General features: G+C 50.9%; 2 protein-coding genes across 3 annotated transcripts in view; both read left to right on the plus strand.

The window, feature by feature from the left end:
- Positions 1 to 8,436, plus strand: part of ATP8B2 (ATPase phospholipid transporting 8B2) — a 59,279-nt gene extending 50,843 nt beyond the window's left edge. For both annotated transcript variants that reach the window (XM_079957929.1, XM_079957928.1), the window contains 4 exons: positions 872 to 1,102; positions 2,388 to 2,526; positions 3,870 to 4,000; positions 5,726 to 8,436. In XM_079957929.1, the coding sequence (XP_079814055.1) occupies positions 872 to 1,102; positions 2,388 to 2,526; positions 3,870 to 4,000; positions 5,726 to 6,031 (807 nt within the window). In that variant the 3' untranslated portion in view covers positions 6,032 to 8,436. The remainder of the gene's footprint in view (positions 1 to 871; positions 1,103 to 2,387; positions 2,527 to 3,869; positions 4,001 to 5,725) is intronic.
- A 2,841-nt stretch (positions 8,437 to 11,277) lies between these two features.
- Positions 11,278 to 13,005, plus strand: part of IL6R (interleukin 6 receptor) — a 30,816-nt gene continuing 29,088 nt past the window's right edge. Inside the window, exon 1 of the mRNA XM_079958194.1 lies at positions 11,278 to 11,491. Within this exon, the coding sequence (XP_079814320.1) occupies positions 11,311 to 11,491 (181 nt within the window). The 5' untranslated portion in view covers positions 11,278 to 11,310. The remainder of the gene's footprint in view (positions 11,492 to 13,005) is intronic.

Here is a 13,005-nt window from a genome sequence, read left to right on the forward strand (position 1 = left end):
AGACGCTTCAGGTTACAGACTCCGCTAACCCAGAAATATTACCTCGGGTTAAGATCTTTGCTTCAGGATGAGAACAGAAATTGTGCTCTGGTGGCGCGGTGGCAGCAGGAGGCCCCATTAGCTAAAGTGGTGTTTCAGGTTAAGAACAGTTTCAGGTTAAGAACGGACCTCCGGAACGAATTAAGTTCTTAATCCGAGGTACCACTGTACTGAGAACTGCAGTTTGCATGACCTACCAGGGAAGATAAAAGTTGCATTATGGGACTTTTATTAAAAATCCATTTAGAACTGTTTCGTTTAATTCAACACAATGAATGGGCTTGATCCAGCGATACCAGCTTTTCAAAGTCCTTTACACCTCCAGCATCCCCATGCAGCCCCCTTGCCTCCTAACACCCTCCCCCGGGTAATCCCACCATCCTCCGGGGGGCAGTGTGGTGTAGTGGTTAAGAGCAGTAGACTCGTAACCTGGGGAACCGGGTTCGCGTCTCTGCTCCTCCACATTCAGCTGCTGGGTGACGTTGGGCCAGTCACACATCTTTGAAGTCTCTCAGCCCCACTCACCCCACAGAGTGTTTGTTGTGGGGGAGGAAGGGAAAGGAGAATGTTAGCCGCTTTGAGACTCCTTCGGGTAGTGATAAAGCGGGATATCAAATCCAAACTTTTATTCTTCTTTGGGAACCCCTGGGTTAGATATTGACGGAGCAGTGCCCCCTTGCCTGAATGGCCAACTTATTCTGGTTTGTGTCTCTCTCTCTGTATGTGTGTATCCCCTCTGGCGAGTCTGCCCGTCCCTGGCCTGCGTGCCCCACTTGGGGTGGTCCGGCGCTCAGGCCTAAAGGCTTAGACCTGTCCCACTCCCTTTTCCTAGGATGTGCCTGAGCATCGCAGTTTGGAGTACCCCAAGCTGTATGAACCGGGGCAGCTCAACCTGCTCTTCAACAAGCGGGAGTTCTTCATCTGCATCGCTCAAGGGATCTACACCTCCGTCTTCATGTTCTTCATCCCCTACGGGGTCTTCAGCGACAACTCCCACCTGGCCGACTACCAGTCCTTTGCCGTCACCGTGGCGACCTCCCTCGTCATCGTCGTCAGCGTGCAGGTAGGACAACAAAAGCAACATACATATATGTTGTTGCTGTTTAGTTGTTTAGTCGTGTCCGACTATTCGTGACCCCATGGACCAGAGCACGCCAGGCACTCCTGCCTCCCGCAGTTTGTTTGTAGCTTCGAGAACACTGTCCCACCATCTCGTCCTCTGTCGTCCCCTTCTCCTTGTGCCCTCCATCTTTCCCAACATCAGGGTCTTTTCCAGGGAGTCTTCTCTTCTCATGAGGTGGCCAAAGTCTTGGAGCCTCAGATTCAGGATCTGTCCTTCCAGGGAGCACTCAGGGCTGATTTCCTTCAGAATGGAGAGGTTTGATCTTCTTGCAGTCCATGGGACTCTCAAGAGTCTCCTCCAGCAAATATATATATATATAATCTCCCACCAGTCCTAGCTTTCTACACCTTCTTATCTGCGAATAAAACAGCTCTGAATGAGCCCAGGGGGCCAAGGGTGATGCATTCTGGGAGATTTCGACTAGTCCTAGGCATTGGTGAAAGGGGATTGTTGTAATGCATCCCCAATTATAATTACAGTGGTACCTCTGGTTGCGAATGGGATCCATTCCGGAGGCCCGTTCACAACATGAAAAGAACACAACCCACAGCAGCGCGTCTGCGCATGCGCGGGTTGCGATTCGCTGCTTCTGTGCATGCACACGGCGTCATTTCGCGTGTCTGCGCATGCGTGAGCGGCAAAACCCGGAAGTAACCCTTTCTGGTACTTCTGGGTCGCTGGGGGACGCAACCTGAAAAAATGTAACATGAAGCAAACATAACATGAGGTATGACTGTATTGCGTTACATCGGTATCTCTGGTTAAGTACTTAATTCGTTCTGGAGGTCCGTTCTTAACCTGAAACTGTTCTTAACCTGAAGCACCACTTTAGCTAATGGGGCCTCCTGCTGCTGCCGTGCCGCCGGAGCACGATTTCTGTTCTCATCCTGAAGCAAAGTTCTTAACCCAAGATACTATTTCTGGGTTAGCGGAGTCTGTAACCTGAAGTGTCTGTAACCTGAAGCGTATGTAACCTGAGGTACCACTGTATTATGAGTTTACTGTATAATCTTGAAAGGAGGCTTGGCTGCGAGGAAGGGTGTCACTGTGGAAATCAGGAAGGGACCCTGCGCTTCTGAATTTGCCGCTGCACTGCTGGTGGTGAGGCGAATACATTCCACATATGCTCGGTGGAACCTTTCTCCGCTGTGGGGCGGCAGGAAGAGCCTGTGCCGTCCCTCACCCCCATGATGCTCTGCTTGACCTTCTCCCCTCCCCCCAACAGATTGGCCTGGATACAGGATTCTGGACGGCTATCAACCATTTTTTCATCTGGGGCAGCCTGGCTGTTTACTTCGCCATCCTCTTTGCCATGCACAGCGACGGCCTCTTCCAGCTCTTCCCCAACCAGTTCCGTTTTGTGGGTGAGTTTGGAGACTGCTTCTCTGTTTGGGTCTACAAGTTCCTCTCTCTCCGCCCTGCCCTCTCTCACACATGCCTCATTTCTTTGCCTCCTTGCAGAACTATTATTGACAAAGGTGGTGCATTCTGGGAGATTTCTACTGGGGCCCAAGGGCTGTGCATTCTGGGAGATCTCGGCTGCATGGCCAGCGGCCGTGCATTAATAATAATATTTTTTTATTTATACCTTGCCTTTCCCGGTTCAAAAACCGAGCTCAGGGCAGCTAACAACAAATTTAAAACACTTAACTGATGCAACAAAAAACAGCATAAAATACAGTATAAAACGTGAATAACAATAAATTCAGAATTCAAAAATCAATTTAGGGGGGAAAATCCATCCAATAAACATTAGATGATCACCAGGGCTAGCTGGCTAAATTAGTCCTATTTGGGCCAGCATGGAGACCAGGGGAGAATTAGCTGTGGGATCCCAGAGCTGGTAATCTTCATAAAAAGGGGAGGGGGAGGGAAGGAAGGGAAATAAGTTCAAGTTCAAAGCCAGGTGGAATAGCTCAGGCCCTGCGGAAGGAAGTTAAATCCTGCAGAGCCCTGGCCTTATGGGACAGAGCATTCCACCAGGTCGGAGCCATCACTGAGAAGGCCCTGGCCCTGGTGGAGGATAGTCTGACTTCCTTAGGGCCCGGGACCTCTAAACTATGATTATTCATGGACCTTAAGGTCCTCTGCAGGGTATACCAGGAGAGGCAGTCCCGTAAATAAAGGTAAAGGTAAAGGTACCCCTGCCCGTACGGGCCAGTCTTGACAGACTCTGGGGTTGTGCGCCCATCTCACTTAAGAGGCCAGGGGCCAGCGCTGTCCGGAGACACTTCCGGGTCACGTGGCCAGCGTGACATCGCTGCTCTGGCCAGAGCCAGAGCCGCACACGGAAACGCCGTTTACCTTCCCGCTGATAAGCGGTCCCTATTTATCTACTTGCACCCGGAGGTGCTTTCGAACTGCTAGGTTGGCAGGCGCTGGGACCGAGCAGCGGGAGCGCACCCCGCCGCAGGGATTCGAACCGCCGACCTTTCGATCGGCAAGCCCTAGGCACTGAGGCTTTAACCCACAGCGCCACCTGCGTCCCTAGTCCCGTAAATACGAGGGCCCAAAGCCACAAAGGGGATATTTCTGCGAGGTGGCCAAGGTGCATTATGGGAAAGTTCCTTTACACTTTTGTACAGGGGAAGGGAAGGCAGGGGGACCTGGTGTCCAGGCTGTCATGAGCTTCCCTGCTTCCCAGATCAGAGGTGCCTCTGAATCTCTCTCTTTCTCCCTGACCTCTTGCTTTCCTTCCTCTGCCCAGGCAATGCCCAGAACACACTAGCCCAACCTGCCGTGTGGTTGACCATTGGCCTCACCACGGTCGTCTGCATCATGCCTGTGGTCGCCTTCCGGTTCCTCAAGCTGGACCTGAAGCCTGAGCTCTCAGATACGGTGAGTTTGGGGGCAGAGGGATCCCAAATGGAAGATGGGGGAGAGGCCCTTCCTTCCTCCCCCCCCCCCCCCGAGGTAGACACCCTGTCTGTCTGCCAGCCCCCACTCTCCCTGTCAAACTCAGGTTCTAAATTTCCTTCTCTTTTTAATTACCATATTTTTCACTCTAAGACCATAAGATGCACCTAGTTTTTGGAGGAGGAGGAAAACAAGAAATAAAATATTCTGAATCCCAGAAGCCAGAACAGCGAGAGGGATCGCTGCGCAGCGAAAGCAGCAATCCCTCTTGCTGTTCTGGCTTCTGGGATAGCTGCGCAGCCTGCATTCGCTCCATAAGATGCACACACATTTTCCCTTACTTTTTAGGAGGGAAAACGTGTGTCTTATAGAGCGAAAAATACGGTATTATTTTTTTAAAAATGAATACGTTTTGATGCAAGCAAAAAAAAGAATGAGATGGTTCAGCAGGTAGAGCATGAGACTCTTAAATCTCAGGGTTGCGGGTTCAAGTCCCACATTGGGCAAAATATCCTGCATTGTGGGGTGGGGTGGCCTGGATGAACCTTGTGGTCCCTTCCAACTCAATATTTCTCAACACCTGTCAAGCATAACCAGAGCGCAGAGAGATTGGAATAAAACAAGAAGTGCCATTCTTGCGTTCGGTTGTTATCTATTATGTCGACAGTGGTTATTCAGGGTTTGTTTCGTACAGCATCTCTCTGTGTATTAACACAGGACACTGACGTAAAGCAGGGCATCTGTAAGGTTTTGGATCCAACTCTTTTTGTGACCCGCCCTTGCCACTCCATCGTGGCACATCAAGGGTTCTGACGACACTCTTGCCCAGGTAGCTACATGCAGAAAATGCCCAAAGGCTCTTCCAAGCAGAGCATAAAGCATTCTATAATCCCACATTAAAGCTTCTGCTTCTAGCAGGTCTCATCTGTCTGCCCTGAGAGGTGCCAGTTCACTTAAGTCCTTAATATCCTTGGGATATTGCTGGCAGCCATATTGGGCAAGGCCAGCCTCGGCCAACCGGATGCCCTCCATAAGTTTTGGACTACATCTCCCATCACCCTCCCTGATCGGCGTGGCTATTTTGGACTACAACTCCCATCAGCCCCAGCCAGCACGATCATTTCTGGACTACAACTCCCATGAGTTTCTAGCCCGCATGCCCATAGAGTTACAGACACAATGGCCTGGGGCTGATGGGAGATGTAGTCTGAAACAGTAAGTGGGATAGCTCAGTCGATGGAGTAGGAGACTCTGAATCTCAATCATCCCGGCGCTCTTCAGATCACTGAATCGTTGAACTGCACATTTGGAAGGGACCACAGGGGTCATCCAGTCCAACCCCTGCAATGCAGAAATCTTTTTGCCCAGTCTTTTTGGGGTTCAAACTCATAACCCCTGGGTAGTTGCCTCCTACTTCTTAAAAGAGTACAGACTGTCCCAGCCTAGGCCTTTAACCTGGCATAGTGGTTAAAAGTCTCAGACTAGAACCTGGGAGATCTGGGTTCGAATTCCCACTCATCCCCAGGTGTGATCTTGGGGCCAGTCACTTTCTCTCAACCCGACATGCCTCACAGGGTTGTCGTGAGGAATATGGGGACGGGGAGACTGATGGGTGCCCCCACGAAGGAGGGGGGGGAAAACAGATTTTCTTGCTGCCTCTGACTCTCCCCTCCTCCCCGCGCTTTCTCATTTCCCCCCCCCCCTCAGGTGCGCTACACCCAGCTGGTGAGGAAGAAGCAGAAAGCCCAGCACCGCTGCATGGGGAGGGTGGGCCGGGCGGGCTCTCGCCGCTCCGGCTACGCCTTCTCCCACCAGGAGGGCTTCGGAGAGCTCATCATGTCCGGCAAGAACATGCGCCTCAGTTCCCTCGCCCTCTCCAGCTTCAGCGGCCGCCCCAGCGCTAGCTGGATCGAGACTTTGCGCAAGAAGAAGGGCAGCGGTGGCGGCGGCGGTGACAGCAGCGTGGCCAGCAGCCCTAGTGGGGGTGGGCCCGACAAGACGCTGAAGGTGTGAGGAGGAAGGTCCCAAGACAGACAGACAGACACACGCAACGGACGGAACTCCCTGCCTCAGGAGGGGCGGGGAGGGCTGCCCCACAGGCCAGAAATGGGCCCCCCCAGTAGCCGCAGAGATGCGGATCTTACCGGATGGATCGGAGGCCTAGGAGGCTTGCGGCCGTATAACCAAAAAGATGATGATAATAATAATCATAAGAATAACTGACTGCTGGCTTACAGTGGCAAACAGGTCACTGGCTGCGGTAGGGGGTACACAGGTGTAACCCCCAAACACACAGACACACACACACACACACACACACACACACACACAACCCTCAGACTGATGTTACCCTGAACTGTTGTGCAAAAGGGAGTCTTTTTTTCTTCTTCCAAGAATGAAAAACCCAGTGACATCTCCCTGAACCACACATGAATGTATCAGGCTTGGAGGCGCAAGAAGGTTGGGGGCACTTAAAGGTGCGTCGGAGGCTGGAGCCTCGCGTCAAGAGGCGGTGGGTGAAAGATTGGGGGGCGGGGGCCCTGCACCCCGCTTTCGACCCGCCCTCCATGCCTTGTCCTCCTATCATCTAATCGTGTCTTTTTAAAATATATATATATATATATACAGATCTATATGAAAGAAAACGATCCACGTTTACAAAAAAAGAGAAAAAAATATATTATTTTTTTCTATTCCACATTGGCATTGGAAGTTCTCTAGGGGTGCCTCCCTCGGGCACTGGGCAGCGGTGTTTAAAGGACAAGGTTGGACTGGCACGGCTTGGGAGATCCGTGGTGCCCGCTTCCGCAGGAGCTGTGCCACCCAAAGTGCGAGGGAGAAGAATTCGGGCACAAGAGGTTGCTAGCCTCCAGCAAGATGCCTGGAGCATGGATTGCCTTTTTTTGGGGGGGAGAGGTTGCGGGGGGGGGGGAGCTTTGAAACACATCGGCTATTTTCTCTCGCCCCCCCCCCGCCCTCCCTTGAAGAACCCGCTTGGTTTGCTATTTTGCCCTCTTGTCTGCGCCCCAGAGAGTCTACACCCTTGGGTCTGTTATTCCCAAGGCAGGAAATAGTTTAAGAAAAAGGAAAAAAAAATATTTTTATATAACATAGGACCTCGGCTTGCAAGCAGGCTCCCTCCTCTTAAACACCCAACCAACCAACCACCTTTGCTGATTCTCTGGTTTCCACCAGCAGAGGCCCACCCATCACAGCAGAGCTAACTGGATTGGGCAAATGTTGAGCTGAGAATGGGACGGCAAGTAACTTCACCTGTTGTGGTGCTGGCCAGGGATGAGGAATCGGCTGGGCTGGGCTCAGGCCACAGCTTCCCCCATCCTGGCGCTCAGCTCGGGGCTTTGCTACTGCAGCCCGCAAAGGATGTAAGACGGCATCAATCCCTTTGCACCCAGTTTCCTCACCACCCTCCCACAAAGCAACATTTGTTCTGGCAAACATCCCGACGGCTTACTTGTCCTGCAAAAGTTCATTTTAAAAAAAAACACCAGGCACTTGTGGCGAGTCGCTGTGTGAGGACACGCCTCGTGGAACTGTTCCAGAGATATGCTAGGAACTGGGGCGTTGTATGTAAGGATAGCCCTACTCCGAGTAGACCTACTGAAGCGAATGTTTGTGACCAACTTAGGCACATTTCATTTCCGTCGGTCTGACTCTGGAGTGGATACAAAGAGGATCGCCAGCCTCGCACGCAGGATTTGATAGCCTCAAATTCTGCTTCGAGCATGTAATTCTCTCACTGGCTTGCACTTCAATCCTAAATGGCAAATTATAAAATACATACACCTCTGTCGTGTCTATATAGACACACACATGCATAGTCTTGAGTTTGACCACAACAACAGTCCCAACAGCCTCATAGGCCAAAATGTTGGGGCCTAGGAGGCCTCAAGTTTCCTTGCCACTGTCGGGATAAGGAAAAGCCAGTAAATTTAAGATTTCTCTGTGGGTGGGTTCCTTCCTTACTCTGCTGTGTGACTTTGGGCCACCCCCTACCCAGTTTTTGAAGTTTCCTAGCATAATCCTCAAATTTTCTTTCTCTCCCCCCCCCCATCTCAGAGGAACAGGCAGGGGGCTATTTTTTGCAGCGGCAACATTTTAGGTCTGCCTCTCACCCGTCCCCCTTCTTGCCTAAAACCCAACTTCGATACCAAAGAGAAAAGTTCATTGGGAACCTGGGGGGGGGGGAGAGGATTGCCATGGATTACCTTATTTTTATTGTGTGTTTTTTTTTTGGGGGGGTGCAGGGTGAGAGGGGCTTTATAAGCAGGGCAGCCGTGCCGTGCAAGGACCGAGGGACATTCCATATAATTTATTACATATTTCTATACTTGGCAGAATTGTATCATTTTATGGGTATAAAGAGAAATTGCATTTTCTTAAAAAAGACCAAAAAAAGCTATCGTCGTGTCTTTTTGTGCTTGTTGCTTAAATGACAGGAAGTCCAGAAAAGGGGGCGAAAGGCACATCTGCCCCAAATCTCAGACGGTCACTCCTTCGACTGGCTGTTGGCATAAACTGGTGGGGGGTCATTTGGCAGTCAATAGTTTTTGCTAAATGCTGTCAAGGGCACATTTCAGCCAGAAACCCAGAAGGAGAGAGATGCTGGGTGGTGGAGGCCTCAGGAGAGTCCTGAGGGCCGGGTGGAGAGCTTTGGGGGGCCGGAGGTTCTCCAGGCCTGCTCTGGGTGCAATGTGATGTGCATGGCCCTGGCACCAAATTTTGTGGGTGCCAGGCACCTTCGTGGGGAATTTTGTGGGTGTTTGGGCACCCAGGGAGCTGGCACCTATGTCCCAAGCAGACCCACACACTGACCCTGAAGAACCATCAAATCTGGACATTGCAGTTTTAAGATTTCAACTGTGGGTTGAAATATTTGCCGGCTCTCTTGCCCACCCTCACATCTCATGGCAGCAATGTAGGTTGGAGATTTATTACTGCTCTGTTCCTGCATGTTGGGCTACTCGAGAGGAGGAGGAAGAAGCGCAAGGGAAGCCCCCGCCAGGACCAGGCCAAGTTTATATAGTGGTATCTCAGGTAAGACAGCATCTTAAAAAGCAGAGACATCACCTTGCCAACAAAGGTCCGTATAGTTCAAGCTATGGTTTTCCCAGTAGTGATGTATGAAAGTGAGAGCTGAACCATAAAGAAGGCTGATCACCGAAGAATTGATGCTTTTGAATTCTGGTGCTGGAGGAGACTCTTGAGAGTCCCATGGACTGCAAGAAGATCAAACCTCTCCATTCTGAAGGAAATCAGCCCTGAGTGCTCACTGGAAGGACAGATCCTGAAGCTGAGGCTCCAATACTTTGGCCACCTCATGAGAAGAGAAGACTCCCTGGAAAAGACCCTGATGCTGGGAAAGATGGAGGGCACAAGGAGAAGGGGACGACAGAGGACGAGATTTTTGGACAGTGTTCTCGAAGCTACCAGTATGAGTTTGACCAAACTGCGGGAGGCAGTGGAAGACAGAAGTGCCTGGTGTTCTCTGGTCCATGGGATCACGAAGAGTCGGACACGACTAAACAACAACAACATCTCAGGTTAAGTACATAATTCGTTCCAGAGGTCCATACAACTATTCTTAACCTGAAGCACCACTTTAGCTTAATGGGGCCTCCTGCTGCCACCGCACCGCCAGAGCCCAATTTCTGTTCTCATCCTGAAGCAAAGTTCTTAACCTGAAGCACTATTTCTGGGTTAGCGGAGTGTTCTTAGTTCTCCCTCTCCTTTTTACCTGCCCTGCCCAATATTTTATTCAAGTTGGCACACCTGCTCGCTTCTGGGAATTGTAGCTCTGTGAGGGGGAATAGGGGTCTCCTAACACAGGTTGCGCTGTGGGTTAAACCACAGAGCCTAGGACTTGCCGATCAGAAGGTCGGCGATTCGAATCCCCGCAATGGGGTGAACTCCCGTTGCTTGGTCCCTACTCCTGCCAACCTAGCAGTTTGAAAGCACATCAAAGTGCAAGTAGATAAATAGGTACCACTCCAGTGGGAAGGTAAACAGTGGGAAGGTAAACAGTGAAGCGGCTTAGTCATGCTGGCCACATGACCAGGAAGCTGTATGCCGGATCCCTCGGGCAGTAAAGCGAGATGAGCGCCGCAACCCCAGAGTCGGTCACAACTTGAATTAGTGGTCAGGGGTCCCTTTACCTTTAACAACTCTCAGCACCCTTAAAGGTAAAGGTAAAGGTACCACCCCGGAGGTGCTTTCGAACTGCTAGGTTGGCAGGCGCTGGGACCGAGCAGCGGGAGCGCACCCCGCCGCAGGGATTCGAACCGCCGACCTTTCGATCGGCAAGTCCTAGGCGCTGAGGCTTTAACCCACAGCGCCACCTGCGTCTCAGCACCCTTAATAAACTACAATTCCCAGGATTCTCTGGGGAGGGGGAGCCGTGACTGTTTCCAGCAGCATCACAGTTGCAAATACCCCTTGCACTCCCAGCAAATAAGCCTGTGTGGAGGTACACTGCCACTGCCCAAGGAGGCTTCACATAGGGCAAACCTGCGCCTTTGGAAAGCAGGCACCTCAGTTTTATTATATGCAACTGCCCTCTTCTAGGTGGGTCGAGTTCAGTTAATAGAGCAAGAAGCTCTTAAAATCTCACGGTTTGAGCACCCTATATTGAGTGAAAGATTCTCTGCCTTGCAGGGGTTTGGACTAGACCATGGGTAGGCAAACTAAGGCCCGGGGGCCGGATCCAGCCCAATCGCCTTCTAAATCCGGCCCACGGACAGTCCGGGAATCAGCGTGTTTTTACATGAGTAGAATGTGCCCTTTTATTTAAAATGCATCTCTGGGTTATTTGTGGGGCATAGGAATTCGTTCATTTCCCCCACAAAAATATAGTCCGGCCCCCCACAAGGTCTGAGGGACAGTGGACCGGCCCCCTGCTGAAAAAGCTTGCTGACCCCTGGACTAGACGGGCCTTCTTTCAAACTCTGCAATTCTATGGTTCTGGGCGGCAGGGTCTTTCCCAGATTTCCTCCATGAGATCTAGCGCCTCTCCTTTCAAATTTAAAAACAGAAGTTAAAAATGAAACGCTGAGCCAAGGGGTTTGGGGCGGCCTCTCTTGCGGAGGGTTCTTCCCCACCCCATAGCTCTCACTCTGCCCCCTAGCCCTGCTTCCCCTTTCAGCTCCACCCCATTGCACAACCCACCTCCCCGCCCCGGCTTGCACAACCAACCCGAGCAGCCCTGCCAGGCAGGCAGCAGCAGCAGCAGCCTCCCCTCGGGACAGTTCCTCAAACGCTTCGCTGCTTGAGCGAGGATGGTGCCAAGGCGAAGGTGGCACGGCAGCCCGGGGGGTCTGGCTGGAAGAAGCCGGGAGGGCGGCAGCAGCAGCTGGCACCTGCCTGGCACCATGTGGCTGCTCGGGGTCTCCTGGGTGGCGCAGCTGATCGCGGCTGCAAGCGGCTTGGTGGACCAGGAGCAGCTGTGCCCGAAGCCGGGTGAGAAAATGAGAATTGTTTCGCCCATTGGCACGGCTTAAATATTTGCGCGATGCTGTGGAAACGAGCCAGATTTCCCCATTCCTTTGCCCTGCAAAAATGCGCTTCTTTCAACGATTGCGCCCCCCCCCCTGCGATCTGTCCCCTTTGAGCCTCACAGGGTAGGTTAGGCTGAGAGAGAAGGAAAAAAATAAATAAAGGGAAATCTCCTTTAAAAATAAATCGTGGAGGCGTGTTTCGAACGAGAGGTGCCTGCCCTGTAAGAATGAACTTTTAAAGCTTTTTTTTCTGAGTTTTCCTTCGTTTGGTCCTCTCCACAACCCTGTGAGATAGGATAGGCTGAGAGAATGAAAAATTAGGGGGGTCTCCCTTTTTTATCCTGGGGGCACGTTTCAAACAATTCCTCCTGTAAGGAGGAAATGTATTAAATTTATTTATTAGATTTATTTCTCCTTTCGGTTAATCCTCATAACAACCCTGTGAGGTAGGTTAGTCTTAGAGAATGAAAAATTAGGGGGATCTCCCTTTTTTTTTTTTTACCCTGGGGGCATGTTTCGAACAAGAGCTGCCTGCCCTGTAAGGAGGAAATGTATTAAATTTATTTATTAGATTTATTTATCCTTTCATTTAATCCTCACAACAACCCTGTAGGTAGGTTAGGCTGAGAGAAAATGGCATGTTAGGGAAACGCTAACGGGGGGTATGTTTCTTCTTAAGAGCAAGAGATTGTCTGCCTTGCCAGGATGAACTTAATTAAATTTCTTATGATCGATCTCTCTGTTCCTTCTCCCATCGTTTGACCCTCACAGCAAGGAAGTACGCAGGCTAAGCTGACAGGATGAAATTTTTAAGGAAGTGCCTCAGGACACTTTTACCCTTGGGTGATGTTTCATCTTAAGAACAGCCAGTTAAAAACAGCCCAAAAATCCAAAAATATTCAACAAATTGTTAAAACCAACGATAAGCTAAAAACCAGACTCAAACTCGTGCAACAGCATTCTGCGTTTCTAGACAGGCTTGACTAAAACAAAAATGTTCATAGCAGGTGCCGAAAAGAGTAAAACAAACGGGTAACATCAATAGGCAGGGAGTTAGAAAGCTCAGATGCTGCCAGGCTCAAATATTGATTTCTTACACGAGTTGAGTTGCAGCCTGGGTATATATGGAAGGTGCCCCCAGGTTCCCCCCCACACACCGCTGCTCTAACCACTATACCACGCTCCTTCAAAGGGCTTTCTGTCGGTGGGCATTTATTGGGATAATAAGGCAGTGAATGGAACGGTGAAGCCTTCGCAATTTCAGTTTGGCACATTTAATCTGGCAAATTGTGTGTGCACCCACCCCTCAAAAGTTTGGAGAAACTGAATTGTTGGTTCTCTATTTTCTTTTTCTTCCATTACTTGTCGTTGCGCCCTGTGGAAGGGGCTGCCGTTTAGGGGTCTGGATGGAGGAGACGGCACAGATGTGGTGCCTAGTGGTTAGCGCTTGAGAGCGGAATGGAGTCCCCTTTGGGA

This window comes from Podarcis cretensis (genome assembly GCF_951804945.1).
Source record: "Podarcis cretensis genome assembly, chromosome: 16".
Taxonomy (NCBI): Eukaryota; Metazoa; Chordata; class Lepidosauria; order Squamata; family Lacertidae; genus Podarcis; species Podarcis cretensis.